General features: G+C 34.7%; 2 protein-coding genes and 1 long non-coding RNA gene across 7 annotated transcripts; all 3 read right to left on the bottom strand.

The window, feature by feature from the left end:
- Positions 1–383: 383 nt before the first annotated feature.
- LOC130992696 (uncharacterized) lies at positions 384–4,455 on the bottom strand. 5 transcript variants are annotated; one of them, XR_009091323.1, is made up of 7 exons: positions 3,939–4,452; positions 3,664–3,842; positions 3,465–3,566; positions 2,699–3,384; positions 1,968–2,096; positions 1,612–1,729; positions 384–709 (listed from the first exon to the last, which is right to left on the bottom strand). It is a non-coding gene; the product is annotated as an uncharacterized LOC130992696 (long non-coding RNA). The 5 variants fall into 5 exon arrangements; XR_009091321.1 differs by having other exon boundaries at positions 3,328–3,384; positions 3,939–4,445; XR_009091324.1 differs by having other exon boundaries at positions 1,968–2,749; positions 3,328–3,384; positions 3,664–4,455.
- Positions 4,456–8,453: 3,998 nt separating this feature from the next.
- LOC130992586 (flavonoid 8-hydroxylase 2, chloroplastic-like) lies at positions 8,454–11,504 on the bottom strand. The gene is made up of 7 exons (XM_057917275.1): positions 10,773–11,504; positions 10,235–10,422; positions 9,871–9,960; positions 9,615–9,801; positions 9,320–9,520; positions 9,049–9,236; positions 8,454–8,957 (listed from the first exon to the last, which is right to left on the bottom strand). The coding sequence occupies exons 1-7, from the start codon at positions 11,283–11,285 to the stop codon at positions 8,702–8,704; spliced, it is 1,623 nt and encodes a 540-aa protein (XP_057773258.1). The 5' UTR covers positions 11,286–11,504; the 3' UTR covers positions 8,454–8,701.
- Positions 11,505–13,290: 1,786 nt separating this feature from the next.
- On the bottom strand, positions 13,291–15,978 carry LOC130992584 (flavonoid 8-hydroxylase 2, chloroplastic-like). Its single transcript, XM_057917272.1, has 7 exons — positions 15,381–15,978; positions 14,844–15,031; positions 14,646–14,735; positions 14,388–14,577; positions 14,096–14,317; positions 13,772–13,959; positions 13,291–13,675 (listed from the first exon to the last, which is right to left on the bottom strand). Exons 1-7 carry the CDS (start codon positions 15,891–15,893, stop codon positions 13,420–13,422), a joined length of 1,647 nt encoding a protein of 548 aa, XP_057773255.1. The 5' UTR covers positions 15,894–15,978; the 3' UTR covers positions 13,291–13,419.
- Positions 15,979–16,555: the final 577 nt, after the last annotated feature.

Here is a 16,555-nt window from a genome sequence, read left to right as displayed (position 1 = left end):
ACACCTTTGTATAGCAATGTACATGCGACCATGATTTTATCGAAATCTTTAAAAAGGCGACAATAAGTTATTTTTTTATAATTACTAATACTTTTTTTTCTTCTACCGATATGTTATAATGTGACTTAAAAAAATGTCAGCTTCTGTTTTTATGATGGTGGATAGGGGTCCATTTCTATCGTTTCACCTTGAGCCCATTTTTTTTTATCAAACATGGAACTCTAATTTTTATCGAGATAAAATAAATAATAAAAATTTATTAACATAAAACCAACCCTGTTATATGGTGTGTTGGACTAAAACATGGCTATCAAACATATGAGTCTAGGCACTCATAAACAAAACTCAAGATTTAACACAAAAAATAAAAATAAAAAATGAGATGAACTGAAACTGATTGCATATTAAGAAAGTGGTTCTTTTGATTGTATAACTGCTGAAGCTATAACAAATTAATCGAGCAGCTAGGGGCGTTTGGTGAAATTTGACAAGGCTGTCAATATGTTAGGCGAAATGAGGCAGCACAGGATGGACTGACTAATGACTGCTGGAATTTCAATTTTACCTTCCGCGACCTCTTGAAATTTGATAGAAGTAAGACCAAGCAAAGAAGTTATAAGCGCAAACTGGACATGAACAAACTTTTGAGAACCAGCCTCTTAATTTCTTAACACCAGGATCCTCATATCCGCCAGCACCAACTCCAAGCCTGCACAACAGAAGCATAGTTAGGTGCTTTGAATCATGAAAAGGGAAAGGATTATATATATATATATATATATATATATATATATATATATAGGGTGTGGTTCTAGAGAGAACTACATTATTTGTGAGAACGGGAGAACCATCAAATCTAATGCATTCACTGTAAAAATTAATGCATCCGCTGTTAAAATTAATGCACTCAAAAAAATAAAAAAAATTGCTCCCTTCAGGATTCGAACCCAAGATCTGCATTCATCCAACAAGATGATGCATCCACCGTAGATCTTGATGATCGAATGGCTGAAAATGGTTCTCCGGTCTTCTTTTATTTATGGTTCTTTCCTGAACCTCTCCATATATATATATATATATATATATATATATATATATATATATATATATATGGAGAGGTTCAGGAAAGAACCATAAATAAAAGAAGACCGGAGAACCATTTTCAGCCATTCGATCATCAAGATCTACGGTGGATGCATCATCTTGTTGGATGAATGCAGATCTTGGGTTCGAATCCTGAAGGGAGCAATTTTTTTTATTTTTTTGAGTGCATTAATTTTAACAGCGGATGCATTAATTTTTACAGTGAATGCATTAGATTTGATGGTTCTCCCGTTCTCACAAATAATGTAGTTCTCTCTAGAACCACACCCTATATATATATATATATATCTGGTCATAGATATGAAAATGTACCCTAATTCATTTGTATTTTGTAGAACAGTGGAATAATAGTATTAGAATCTTAAAGTATAGTTATCACAAAGCCATATGAGCTTTCACATTGTATAGCTCATATTTAGTAAAGAAATTTGAGACTATGCCACATGGCACAACAATTAGTAATCATAATTTTACACGCACATGCATACAGATTGTTTCGGACATTACCTCCCAAGTTGACCAAGAAGTATGATTATGATGATAGCAGCAGAGAATCCCTCGTTAAATGTAACTCCAAAGATTCACAAATCTACCATATATAGTGATTCGATGTCCAATCCCAGCTCTGCCATGTCAAGAGATATTGAAGGTAGTGAGACATACAAAAATGAAATGAAGAATGCTGAAAATGAGGAAATCTGAAAGAAGGGAAGGGGATGTCAAAGATACACAGACAGAATTTCCTACTCCTAATCATAGCAATGCTAATACATTAAAAAAGCAACCTAACCAACTAAAACAGATTAAGCAAAATAGTGAGAAACCAAAAGAAGCAGCAAAAAGATACAAGAGAAGATTCATACCATGACTGATAAAATCTCTTTGCTTCAAGGCTCTAGATTGGAAAACAGCTGAAAAGTTGCACGAGGACATGAATGCAAATGGCATAGTTCTCAACGATAGAACAATGACTCTTTACTGCTCTTTTGCAACTGCACAAGGTCAGCACTCTTAATGGTTGTGCATGAACTAATAGGTAAGGTGGGAAAAAGAAAATACAGATACATTTAGGATCGTAAATCAACAAAACTATTTATCTAAGATCAGTTCAATAATAGCTTGCTTACTTCCTAAAACACTAAATGCGCAGCATACATCATGGCCCCAATTTAAGATGGATAATAATCTATAGTGACTACAAATTTGCAATTTGTGGAGTTTGTTTCCATTATTATCCCCCATACTACTCCTATTTTCACCGAGATGTTGGCTTTGAACAATGAATCCCCTAAAGCTTCAATGCCTCCTCTGATTCATCTATAGATCACAAACTCATTTAATTCTTACAAGCATACAGAGCATAAAACAAATTACTCGAAGTTTGATGTATAAAGAGCACACTGTTAAGTTTGATATGCAAACCAAGTTTTAAAAACCTGGATGGTAATATAAGAAATAACTCTGCCTAATGAGTATGAGTTGTTGACATACAAACCTAATTGCTTATACTTAAATCATGGTTATCTTAGTTAGTGGCAAACCATAAACAAATAGATGAGCACACATAAAATTGGAATCGAATTAGAAAGCTTACACCAAACTGAATTAGGCAAGAAGAAAGTACGATACTCAAACTAACCGGAAACTGAAAATGTTGGAGAGTGTAGTTAAATAGGTACAGAGAAAGAAAAAGAAATAATGAAAAAGTCATCTATAACATAACTATATATAATCAAAAGATAAAGCCAGGGATATTAGAGGTCTGCTATCTTTTCATTCAAGCTCATATTTATCCTAATTTTTTTAGTTTTTCTTTACGCCATGATATGTACCACCTCTGATATGCCCCGGTTTTACCAAGTAGCATGCAAACTGCCAGTTCCCATTTCCCTAAACTTCCATAGTCTTGACCATTTTTTTCCTTGTACTTTCGAAAGTAATTTGAGATACTAATATTCTGTCTTTTATGTACAGGATGGAATCATAAATCAGATGCAAGGTCTAAATCCTCAGGTATGCAACTTTCTTATTTCTCAGCAAAAGATGAAAGCTCATTCAGGCTCCCTCTCCGGATTATCTTTGATTTACACCACTAACAATTCAATAAAGCTTAAACCTATATAACCAATCAAGAAAATAATATGCTTCACGTGTATGGCAATGTTAAACTAATCTAAATCAAATATTCGAAAAGAAAAGCCCATATGGAACTAAAACAAACACCAGATTTCTCATGTCCTCCGCCCCCACCATTGTCGTGTTCATTCGCTTTTCCGATCACTGCCACCAAAAATTAATTAATTAAGAAATAAAAACAAATAACAATATTATTCCGAACCTCGTCAGAGGGACATGGATACCTGAAATACTGATTTTGGCAGTTTTGGAAATAGAGATTTGAAAACTATCACCATTTGATTCAGAAGTGAAATTCTTCGCTTGCACTATCACTTCACAATTTCCTGCGAATCAAGAATGTAAGAATCAATACAAATATATAACTGAAGTATGAAAAAAATGGGTTGCAAATCAGCTAAGGAATTTCATAATTTCATTTACCAACGGAGATAGGAGCTGATGATGGACGCGAAGAGTTTCTTCTTCTCGGCGCCACTCCAGTGTGAAAATGGGAGGAGATCGGAGAAGTTGGGCATCGGCGGTGATGGCGATTTCTAGCCCGACAACCGAGTGAGATAGAGCAAGGGGTGGGCGATTTCTAGTCTTTCCGCCGCCGATATCTTTGTATTCCAGAAAGAGAAAATGTTGCAGCAAATAGTCCGACAATTATGAGAAACAATAGAAACACATAAACATCAAATTGTTCAATCACGTACCTTAAAAATAGTTCGGAATCAGGCGGGGAGATGGAGCACCAAATCCTGCCAATTTTGATGTATCAGTGGTGGGAGACCCGGTATATAGAGATTAGCATATCAATTGTTGTGATAAGGATTTGTAGACGGCGGGAGATGGGATTTCAGAACGATTTGCAGATGGATGGAGAGATTCAAGAATGATCGGAAGATGAGATTTGAGTACGGTGATTGCAGACGGATGGAGAGGGATTTGAGAATATTTGCAGATCAATTGCTAATCTAAGTTTTGTAACGGTGATTGAGCATGAAATTTGCAGAGGGATGGAGAGAAATTTGAGAAGAATTTGCAGATCTATTGCGCCTCTAATTTGTAACGGATGATTGAATATCAGAATTGATTTTCTAGCAGACCTTGAGAATTGAGATGTAAAATAAATAATACAGGATTAGATAAATCAAAATAGAGACTTTTGAGAGCGCCACGTAGGATAGAGAATTGCTGTGGGCTCTCAAAAATGTATTGCTTTATAGAATTGATAGATATTGTCAATTATTGTAATAATGAAAATTATAATACATTTTTTTTAATAATTATAGTATTCATTGTTAATTGCTTAACATTTTACATTAATTTGTTAAATTTATGTTATTTTTATCCTATTTCCTTCTTAGTTAAATTTTTAATGCTGAATTATAGTCAATCCTCAAGTTAAAGTAAAACTATGAACTATTAATAATGAAAATTAGTTTATTTATTTAGAAGGTGAAACAATTTTTTTAGAAAAATGTATAAAAGCAGGTCTTTATATGATTTCAATGTATTTGTCATTAAATTAATTGAATTTGCGAACAACTATTTATTATATTAAGTAAATGTTAAAAAAATGCATTAAAATGAACTGTACGAAATGCTAAAAAGAAATTGGCCGGGGCTCCCGACCCTGAACCCCCGTGCAAATATTTTGACACGCCATAATTCTACAAATTCTACCCCTCCCCCCTAATGATACATCCTTGATCTGCCCCTGTATTTAAGTATTACACAATAAAAACATGGGCAAATAATTAAAAGATAAGAATAATTGAAAGAAAATTATAGAAATTTGTTACTATTTTGAATCAATTAATCCAAACCAACAACTTAATATTGACTATAAATCTCGGTGCTCCACATATATGAGAACCTTGAAAACTGAAGTCTTTAATTTCCTTTGATCTCCCAGTCCCAGACATTGTCTTCTATTTTCAACTCTTTTTTATTTCAATTATTGTTTGTGATGTATTCTTTCAATTTCACTGGTGTCATGTTATAAAAATGTATCATGTCGAGACTATATTTGCTATAAGCTACATATCATAATACAAAGGAATCCATACTTTTATTAGCAGGAAGATTGGTATGTACAACAATTTATTGTTGATATATATATTTTTTATTGTGTAAATTAGGTGATACAATAGAGATATAGTGCGCACCAACTTTTTTTGATGAAATATGCTTCTGAATCATCTTCTTACTACTATTGAATGTATAATCATGTTTTTTTTTTTTTTTTTTCTTTTGCTGAATTGCTTAAATTTTGGAATTTTGGGGATATGCGTTTAATCTAAACTTTATCTTCAGCTTAATTATTGGAAATTTGGGGAAATTCATGCGTTTAAGAAACCTAGATATATTCTGTTCATTTATAAATTGTATTAAGTTCGTTTACAAATTGTAATTATTCATTATGAATTATAATCCAGAATGATATTATTGATATTTGATTCATAATTGTAAAATATTTAATATGAAACATTTTGAATAAGCAAAAAAAAATTCTGAACATTTAAATAAATTATTCGAATTTTGTCTTGCTTATAAAAAATATTTCGAATAAGCATAAAAAAAGCACGAACACCTTAATAAAATATAAGAGTTTTAATTGTTGATATAAAATATTTAATATAAAATATTTCGAATAGCCATAAAAAATTTATGAACATCTAAATAAATATTTCGAATAAGCATAAAAAAGCACGAACACCTTAATAAAATATTTGAATTTTTATTGTTGATATAAAATATTTAATATAAAATATTTCGAACAGCCATAAAAAATTTATGAACATTTAAATAAAATATTCGAATTTTTCTTGTTGATATAAAATATTTAATATAAAATATTTTGAATAGCCATAAAAAATTTATGAACATCTAAATAAATATTTCGAATAAGCATAAAAAAAGCACAAACACCTTAATAAAATATTTGAATTTTTATTGTTGATATAAAATATTTAATATAAAATATTTCGAACAGCCATAAAAAATTTATGAACATTTAAATAAAATATTCGAATTTTTCTTGTTGATATAAAATATTTAACTTACTATTCTGAACATATAGGTTTGAAGAAACTGAAATCCAAACCTAAAGGAAAAAAACTAATTAAGAAATAAACAATTAAAAATTAATGGAAGATATCTTCAAAACTATAACTAATGAAGGAAAGAGATTCGGTCAATCTTAAATTAAGCATAGACGGTTTAAAAACACAAAAATTACTTAATTACCCTTAATGAAAAAATCGGTCAATGATAGAAGAATTAATAAGGACCGTGGGATTAAACTAATCTAAGGGATTATAATCATTCTCTATTCTCAAACTACTTAGCTTTCTCTATGGAGACGAAAAGACTATATTTCTATCGCCTCAACCAATCAAGTATGAGAGCATACTTATATCAAAGAATTGTTGATAATATTTTCAAATGCGATTTTTTTCTGAGAATATTTTTCAAAGGAGAATTGAGAACAAATGAAGTTGGCAAACAAATTATTTTTCTAGCAATATTTATTGGAGGTCCAACATTAGATATGAAGTGTAGATATCTTGATGCATTGACATTGGTACAAAGATTTGAAAAATCAAATTCATTTATCACAATGACATGCAACTCAGAACATAAGGAAATACAAGAAAAATTATATGTTAGTCAAAAAACTCAATTTTCAAGAATGAGAGTTTACCACATATCATGAAATTGGATTTTCAAAATTAGGGTTACCATATGTCCATATGCTGATATTTTTTAAGTATGAAAATAAGATAAATACCAAAAACGAAATTGACAAATTTGTGTGCTGAACTTCCTTATGAAGAAAAAATTTCAAAGTTATTTGAATTAGTGAAAAAACATGAAATGCATGAAGAATCCAAAAAATTCTATTGATGTGAATATATTCACATTCAATAGTTTAGACTAATTGTTGACGTAGTTTCTTTTAGTTTTTAATCTTTTATTTACTAGCAATATTTGACTTTTCGTAAATTTAATATGTATTTTAAGAAACTTTATTCACAATAATTTTCTCAATAATATTTTTAGTATTGCACTGAATATGGTTGATGAGGGGTAAAATACGTATCAGCGCTATACGGAGATAGGTCTAAAACTTATTATTATTGTTGTTGTTGTTGTTGTTGTTGTTGTTGGGTTGATGAGGGGTAAAATACGTATCAGCGCTATACGGAGATAGGTCTAAAACTTATTATTATTGTTGTTGTTATTGTTGTTGTTGTAGGTCTAAAACTTATTATTATTGTTGTTGTTGTTGTTGTTGTTGTTGGGTTGATGAGGGGTAAAATACGTATCAGCGCTATACGGAGATAGGTCTAAAACTTATTATTATCGTTGTTGTTGTTGTTGTTGTTGTTGTTTTGATAACTCAGTTTTGACAACTTTGGAGCTTAGCTTTGTCTCAGCTTTGGAGCTCGGTTTTGCAACTTAGCTCAACCTTGACAATCCAGCGTCGCACCACCCCTTGACAGTTCAGCCTCAAAACAAAGATTATTACTCCATCCGTCCGCCAAGATTATGTAAAAATTACTATATTTGGCGTCCGCCAAGATTATGTCACTTTCCTTTTATGGAAATGGTCCCACCATCCTCTTTAATATTTTATCCTTACTAACACTCTTTATTTACAAAAAACCCACTCAAAATTCAATCTCAACCACACATTTCATAAAGTGGTGGGACCCTTTCTCCACTACATCAAAATCATCACCAATTTTAATAAATCTCGTGCCCAAGCAATTTTACATAATTTTGGCGGACGGAGGGAGTATAACTTAATTTGGGCCCAATTGACTTCATTAATGGGCTTTAGAGCTAAGTTTACTTTATAACTTATAAATATGATTATCATATGTAGATTGAAGAGAGGATTTTTTTCATTCTTATGACATGACTCAACCTTGTAATTGTAAAATTGGGTAATTAATAGTGAAATTTCTACGGTGATCTTCATGGGCGTAGATCTTTATGATCGAACTACGTAAATTCTTGGTGTTATTTTCTGTTTTTATTTATTTTGATGTTGAGATTAATTCTAAGCTCAACAATAATTACACATCGTCTATAAATTAAGATATTTTTTGACATAGTATTACATCAAGCAATTCATCATCTGCAAATACGTGCAACGCACGTTTCCTCTGCTAGTAGAATTAAGGAGACCAAATTATTCATTGAAAAGTTAAATATAAATAACTTATATTTTTTATTTTATCAAATAAAGTAATAATTATTCGTACAATATACATTCTTTCTACTAGTATAAAAAAACAGATGTACGGGTCCAAATTTTTTTGGCTCCTATGTGAAAGTCCATTGCAAACGAATCTCCATGGGCCGCGCCCGTTTATACAATCCTGAGCTCTGGCTTCTTCTTTATAATATCAATCAGAAAGTTTGTACAATATCACTAGTAAACTAAGAAAAGAAAAAGTGTTTAGCGGAAGGCATGATCATAATCATGGTATCGGAAAGTTTTGTAGATGAAATGGGACAGCCATTTCGAAGCCACGAAGCACAACACAGCCATTGAAGCCAGAGAATACCGCGCAACAATGGTGATTGCGCCCTGTTTGGCTGCTGCTACGGCTACAATCGAAGCAATGGAGATAACTTGAAGGCCGATCTCCAACGCGTTGAGACGTTTATACGCCATGCTGCAGCTGCTGCAACTCACCGTGTGAGTCCAGTACCTGAGGCCATTATTACACTCACTTTCAAGATGATGAAATCTTGAGAAATCAAGAAAGTGTCATATTTAGTGAAAATCATTTCAATCTTTACCTATCAAAGAGCTGCTCTCTTGGAGGAGTGGGTGGAAGCTCTCCACTGTATTTACCTCTCCAATCAACTTGTGTGCCACCATACTTGTTCAGCCACCTTCTGAATCCTACGATGAGGGCGTCGGCCTTTGTTGGAACATAGCAAGCTTTTTGCCAATTCAGAGGCCCAACATCTTTCAGCTTCCTTTCCTAATGGACCATAGATATATATATTTCTCAAATACAACATTTTGGTATCAAGAAAAATATATGAAATCTAATCTGTAAGTCACCTCCACATGAAGAAGATAGAGATCTGAATCAAGAATCAAGTTCTGTCCAATATGAAACATCCAACGAGGTATAATCCGATCCATCCAGACAGCAAAGTTCCTAGGAGATGCGAAGATCAGCCTGCTGTAACCGGGACTAACTGGAATGCAGTAGAAAATGAGCATAGCTTTTTTCTTGGGGGGAACGGGGGGTGATACCACCTGCACGCAAGAAAACACATGACATGATGCTAGAATAATATTGTAGACGAACTGCAAAGACAAGTACGAAATGTGACAAATGCCAACTACCTACATCTTTTTTCCCATCCGATGGTGCCTTGTTCACGCTTTGACCTCCACCCGGAGAGAAATGGCCGTAGTATAGGCAGGGCGCTATGAAGTGGTTCTCTCCAAACATTTGCTTCGAAGTGTATCCATTTACATCCACTTTCTGAACACTTATCTCGAGCGGTCTGCCTCCTTCTCTGTCAGCCTTCAAAGTGCATAATATTTTCCGTCAGTCTCACACAAAATAAAGTAAGATGCAAGTTATGCATAGATTTACTTATCTCTCGGGCACTTTTCCTGTTCTCATTATGCCATAATGTGCGTAAGGAACATGAGCAGGGTCCATAAGATTTTCAATCAGGACTTCATACCTGAAAAATTCAATGTAGCATTAACCTCAACATGAGCACATATTCAATTTGAAGTTTTAATGTATAACATTGTGAAAGTATCGGTTAAGCTTCAATCAAGTCATGTCCAGACTAGTATTAGGTGGAAAATCGACATGAAAGTAAAGTCATGTTTTCGTATAAATATGGCCATGTTTGGTTCCTGCTGATGACAAGAATCGTTCCAAATTTAAACAGAGTGCAGCACATGATAACCAGAAGCTGATATAGTATCGTGAAAGATTCAGTGTCATACCCATAACCTATGTCCCTTGCTATCATCGTGTTGGTATAAGATGGGTCGTCAAGTTCTGGGATATAATGTGGCTTTTTCGTTGAATATATGTCCTTATAGTGTGGATCTGAATTTGGCCAGAACCAAAGAATGCCATTTTGTACACAACTGGGATATACGGCCACACACGCCTTATTGGAAGTGTGAACCTGCAAAAATCAACATCTCAAGGAACTACCCTCTCACTGCAGAAACTCACAAATCAACAACACTTTGCAGTTTACAACTAACAGAGCTTCAAAGTTTTGAGATACTTGTCCTAGTGCAAAACGATCATTTGGAGAGAAACCACATGTTTTCCTTTAGAAAAATCCAAAAAAGGGCTTTCCTCAAGATTCTCTTCTCAATGAAAGTTACCATGAAATACACTATCACTGTTTAGCAGCTACACAAAAAAGCAACTCATGCATCAAACATTAACAAAGTTAAAAAGACAAAAATGATCACTAATCTTAGCACTTTTGACATTTGAAAGAAGAGACGATGCAGTAGTATTTACCGGAGGGCCGTCGCGCGGCGCTTGGGGAATGAATTTGCAATCGCCGGCACCGCCAAAGCACCAGCCGTGGTACACACACTGCAGCCTGCCCCACTGATCGATCCTCCCCTCCGACAAGGGAGCCAATCGGTGAGGGCAACTATCTTCAAACACCTTCCATGCATTCTCATTCCTATCCCACCACACCACCACATCGATCCCGATCACTTTCCTCGCATGCGGCCTCCTCTTATCCAGATCGCACACCGGCCACACCGGATACCACTGCTCGTACCAATCGAATTTTTCCTCTCTCTTCTCGGATTCAATCTCCTCATCGGGAGGCGCCGAAGATTCCACCGTCGTCGGAGAAACTGCGGTGAAAATCTTGGAATTCGATTTCTGGAAAGTCGTCGGGATTCGTCGAGATGACGGGATATGCAGAATGGGTTTTTCGAATGCGTTCCTGGGATTTCGCCTTGAGATGGGTTGGCGGTGGAATGATGGAAAAGATGAAGCTTTTAGAGCTTCCATGGCTGACAGTTCGTCACCCGTTTCAACACTGATTCAATTTCAATTCCATCCAAAGGTAGATATATAATTTACAAGAAACGACAATCGCATGCAAAAACTAGCAAATAATGTGAGAGTTTTTTGCGGATAAGGTACGAAATGAGATTATGGCTTGAAATCTTCCAGCAAAGTTTGCCTGATTTTTCCGATACTTTTTCCTACTTCTATTTATGAAGGAGTGTATCAAAGAACGTAAAAACGATATTACGTACGCTTTCATTAATAGACTAACGCTTTCATTGACAAACTAAAATACATATTACTAACTGGTGGGGCTAATTGCCATAAAATCCATAAGTCTTCGCCGACGTCATTTTTTTACCATGACCTTTAAAATTGGTATTAAAATTCTTGATTAGATATCTTTCTTTCGATTTTTCGCACGACGATTTAATTCAGTCAACTTATTGTTGATGTGGCTACCGTAAATTCAGCATGTCTCCGGTTGTCCAGTGATTAAGAACGACATTGTTTTCTTAAATTATATTGCACCGCTTCAATGAAAATGACGTTGATTTCAACTCATTAATTGTAAATTACCACAAAAATTATCCTAATTTATTCATTGAGAGCGAAAAAGTTTCAATTCTTTTCCATTTCTCGAGTTGTCACTGTTCATAGATTAATCTGGGTTGGGGAAGCGCGGATAATAAAGAATTAGTGATTGTCGGAGTCTAGAGCGCAACTGAGACCGCTTCTTAATATATTTTCTTAAAGTGAACATTTTTTTTTTTTGAGAGAAGGAGTGAACATTTTTATTAATAACCTAAAATACATACTACTAGCTAAAGAGAAAAAAATATATAAATTAAATAACAACCTAATAGTTTTTTTCATCCTCTAATACTATCACGAGTATATCATCTTGCATACAAACTAAGGAATTAACTTAAGTATTATCAATATCAAATTTGGCATTGACACTTCCTCAAAAAAAATAAAAAATAAAATGACATTGACACATCTCATAAATGAGTTTGGACCAATTTTTTTTGTAGCATAGTATTAGTTATCTACTTGCATAATCTAGCTATAGTGTTCGTTACATACTCGCGTAGAATAATTTCAATATTGTCCGATAAGTCACAATCTTTACTCACATAGACCATTTTACTTGTTCTAGCAGTTAATTAGTTGGTTTTTCTTTTTCTCCTTTTTCTAAGAGGAGAAGTCACATCCACTACCTACTTATATAAAAATACATTTTTTTTATTCCTTGAGAAAATAAGGTTTTATGTCTAGTACTCCCTCCGTCCGCCAAAAGTATTCCACTTTGGCCGGACACGAAGTTTAATAAAATGTGTGATGATATTGATGTAGTGGAGAAAGGGTCCCACCACTTTATGAGATGTGTGGTTGAGATTGAATTTGGGGTGGTTTTTTATAAATAAAGAGTGTTTGTAAGGATAAAATATAAAGGTGGATGGTGGGACCATGACTTAAAAAGGAAAGTGGAATACTTTTTGCGGACGCCAAATATAGTAATTGTGGAATACTTTTGGCGGACGGAGGGAGTATTTATTATCCATAAACAAACAACACTCCATCAAATTCTAAAGAAAAAGAAGGCGAATTCCTGCATCTGATATTAGAGGTTTGTTTACAGGAAAACCAGACACATTTAATCTGCGAAAAGTCGAAAAGGTCCCTAAGTGAAAAAAAGCACCATTCCCTTTGAACAAAAATGAAGAGGTTTTTGTCCCCTTGGGATGGCCTAGTGGTTGGGGTGGTTGTCTGTTGTCCAAGAGGTCACAGGTTCGAGTACTCTCGGCCACAATAACCACTAGGTGGGGTGTGTGTGTGGTTTGTATTATTTATAATGTAATTTCATCAAAAAAAAAATGAAGAGGTTTGGAGCCGGAGTTAGTAATTCATGGGCTATTAACTATAGGTAAAATAATAAATTTATACTTATATTATTATTAAATTAAGAATATATCTAATAAAACGGGAGCTAGGAAAAGAATTAGCCTTAAGAATATCATTTGTTATTGATGGGTCGGTCCCATTTATACAATCCTCAGCTTTAGCCTCTGGGTTACTTTTTTCAATATCATTCAGAAAGTTATTACATGCAAAAGAAAAAGGAAAAAGTTTAGTGGAAGGCATGATCATAGTCATGGTATCGGAAAGTTTTGTAGATGAAATGCGACAGCCATTTCGAAGCCACGAAGCTCAACACAGCCATTGAAGCCAGATAATACTTAGCAGCAATGGAGATTGCACCCTGTTTGGCTGCAGCTACGGCTGCAATCGAAGCGATGGAGACAACTTGAAGGGCGATCACCAACGCGTTGAGACGTTTATATGCGGCGCTGCAGCTGCTGCAACCCACCGTGTGAGTCCAGTACCTGAGGCCATTGAGCACACACTCACTTTCAAGATGAAGAAATCTTGAGAAAATCAAGAAAATTTCATATTTTAGTGAAAATCATTTCAATCTTTACCTATCAAAGAGCTGCTCTCTTGGAGGAGTGGGTGGAAGCTCTCCACTGTATTTACCTCTCCAATCAACCTGTGTGCCGGCATACTTGTTCAGCCACCTTCTGAATGCTACGATGAGGGCGTCAGCCTTTGTCGGAACGAAGCAAGCCTTATGCCAATTGAGAGGGCCAACATCTTTCAGCTTCCTTTCCTGATGGAACCATGCATCATCCCAACAGATATATAGCAATTTGGCAATCAACAATAATGATCTATGAAATGCCTTCAGATATAGTAATCATTAAGCAAAATATAATCTGTAGAAGAAAAGAATTAAGGTAAGTCACCTCCACATGAAGAAGATAGAGATCCGAATCAAGAAGCAAGTTGGATGTCATATGAAATATCCAACGAGGAACAATTCGATCAATCCAGAGAGCAAAGTTCCTAGGAACTGCCAAGATCAGCCTGCTACAACCAGGACTAACTGGAACGCAGTAGAAAATAAGCATATTTTTTTTCTCGGTGGGAACATTGGGTAATATCGTAGGAACAGGGGGTAATCCCACCTGCATCAAAGAAAACACATTATGCTACACAAATATGAAATGTGACAAATGCCAACTATGAACTACCAACATCTTTTTCTCCATCTGACGATGCCTCGTCGCTTTTGCTTTCACCTCCACCCGGAGAGTAATAGCCGTAGAATAGGCAAGGCGCAATGAAGTAGTTCTCCCCAAATATTTGCTTTGCAGTGTACCCATTTACATCCACTTTCTCAACACTTATTTCGAGCGGTCTCCCTCCTTCTCTGTCAGCCTTCAAAGTGCAGGGTATGTTCCGTCAGCCATCACAAAATAACTTAAGATACAAATTATGCATAGATTTACTTATCTCTCTGGCACTTTTCCTGTTTTCAGCAAGCCATAATGTGCATATGGAATATGAGCAGGATCCATAAGATTTTCAATCAGGACTTCATAACTGAGAAACTCAATAAGTGATCTAAAAATCAGCTCAAACTGAAGCAAATTTCTGTGCATGATAATCAGACTGATATAGTCAATTAAAAAAAGAGTAGTTTCAGCATACCCGTAACCTATGTCCCTTGCATTTATCATAGTGGTATAGGATGGGTCGTCAAGTTCTGGGATATAATGTGGCTTCTTCGTTGCATATATGTCCTTATAGTGTGGATCTGAATTTGGCCAGAACCAAAGAATGCCATTTTGCACACCACTAGGATATACGGCCACACACGCCTTATTGGTAGTGTGAACCTGCAAAAATCCAAAGCGATCATTTGGAGAGAAACCACATGTTTTCTTTTAGAAAAATCCAAAAACAATATATGAAAACTTGAAAGTAACTTATTCAATAGCAGTTTCATATGAAAACTTGAAAGTAACTAAGGGATTCTTCTTCTTTTTGAGTTGGAAAAAGGGCTTTCTCTTCTCAATGAAAGTTACCATGAATACACTATCACTGTTTAGCAGCTGCACAAAATAACACTATTTGCTGCAAAATGCTACTCATGCATCAAACATTAACGAAGTTAAAAAGACAACAATGATCACTAATCTTAGCACTTTTGACATTTGAAAGAAGAGACGATGCCGTAGTATTTACCGGAGGGCCGTCGCGCGGCGCTTGGGGAATGAATTTACAATCGCCGGCGCCACCGAAGCACCAGCCGTGGTACACACACTGCAGCCTGCCCCACTGATCGATCCTCCCCTCCGACAAGGGAGCCAATCGGTGAGGGCAACTATCTTCAAACACCTTCCATGCATTCTCATTCCTATCCCACCACACCACCACATCAATCCCAATCACTTTCTTCGCATGCGGCCTCCTCTTATCCAGATCGCACACCGGCCACACCGGGTACCACTGCTCGTACCAATCGAATTGTTCCTCTCTCTTCTCGGATTCAATCTCGTTATCGGGCGGCGCCGAAGATTCCACCGTCGTCGGAGAAACCGCGGTGAAAATCTTGAAATTCAATTTCTGGAAAGTCGTCGGGATTCGTCGAGATGATGGGGTATGCAGAATGGATTTTTCGAATGCGATTCTGGGATTTCGCCTTGAGATGGGTTGGCGGTGGAATGATTGGAAAGATGAAACTTTTAGAGCTTCCATGGCTGACAGTTCGTCGCTTCGTTTCAGCACCACTTCATTTTCAATTCCATCCAAATGTGTGTGTATATAGGGAACTTTTTCCCTCTCTTTTTGTCTGACTTCTCTGAATACTAATTTTTTCTCTTACTTTCTCCTATCAATTTTCTCTCTCTTTAATTCATCAAAAAATATTTAAATATTTATCTTAAATTTAAGTTCATGGCAATATCTTTAATATTATATAAAATTATCAAAAATAAATTTAAAACGTATAAAATATAAAAAATTTAAAATTGAATATTTTATTTTCTCTCTCTTCAATTCAATTTTACAACTTTTTATGTATATTTATATTTATTTATTTATTATAACGCATACTACTCTGTAATTATAATGTTTAATGCTAATTTTTATTATCAAATAATTTAAAATTATTTAATAACTATAATTATCATTATATTTTATATAAAGTTGAAAATTTACGTTTTCAAATTGAAATTTTATTGAGTAATTGATGTGATTTTTTTAAAATATATATATTTTGCATTTGTTTATATTTTTATTCTATTTAACATTTATATTTATTTATTCAAACATCTCATTTAATTTCAATGTTAATCGTATATCGCACGAACGAACCTATTAATTTTAAAAAAATGACCATCGCATGCAAAACTAGCAAA

This window comes from Salvia miltiorrhiza, chromosome 7 (genome assembly GCF_028751815.1).
Source record: "Salvia miltiorrhiza cultivar Shanhuang (shh) chromosome 7, IMPLAD_Smil_shh, whole genome shotgun sequence".
NCBI classification, from domain to species: domain Eukaryota; kingdom Viridiplantae; phylum Streptophyta; class Magnoliopsida; order Lamiales; family Lamiaceae; genus Salvia; species Salvia miltiorrhiza.
This window is presented reverse-complemented; position numbering and strand designations above follow the sequence as displayed.

Excerpts from the sequence above, each read along its gene's own strand:
- LOC130992586 (XM_057917275.1), bottom strand. The coding sequence starts at position 11,285 with ATGGAAGCTCTAAAAGCTTCATCTTTTCCATCATTCCACCGCCAACCC. Across the intron at positions 10,423-10,772 it reads CGCCGCGCGACGGCCCTCCG|GTTCACACTTCCAATAAGGC; the intron begins GTAAATACTACT and ends TGATTTTTGCAG. Across the intron at positions 9,961-10,234 it reads GCAAGGGACATAGGTTATGG|GTATGAAGTCCTGATTGAAA; the intron begins GTATGACACTGA and ends TGAATTTTTCAG.
- LOC130992584 (XM_057917272.1), bottom strand. The coding sequence starts at position 15,893 with ATGGAAGCTCTAAAAGTTTCATCTTTCCAATCATTCCACCGCCAACCC. Across the intron at positions 15,032-15,380 it reads CGCCGCGCGACGGCCCTCCG|GTTCACACTACCAATAAGGC; the intron begins GTAAATACTACG and ends GGATTTTTGCAG. Across the intron at positions 14,736-14,843 it reads GCAAGGGACATAGGTTACGG|TTATGAAGTCCTGATTGAAA; the intron begins GTATGCTGAAAC and ends TGAGTTTCTCAG.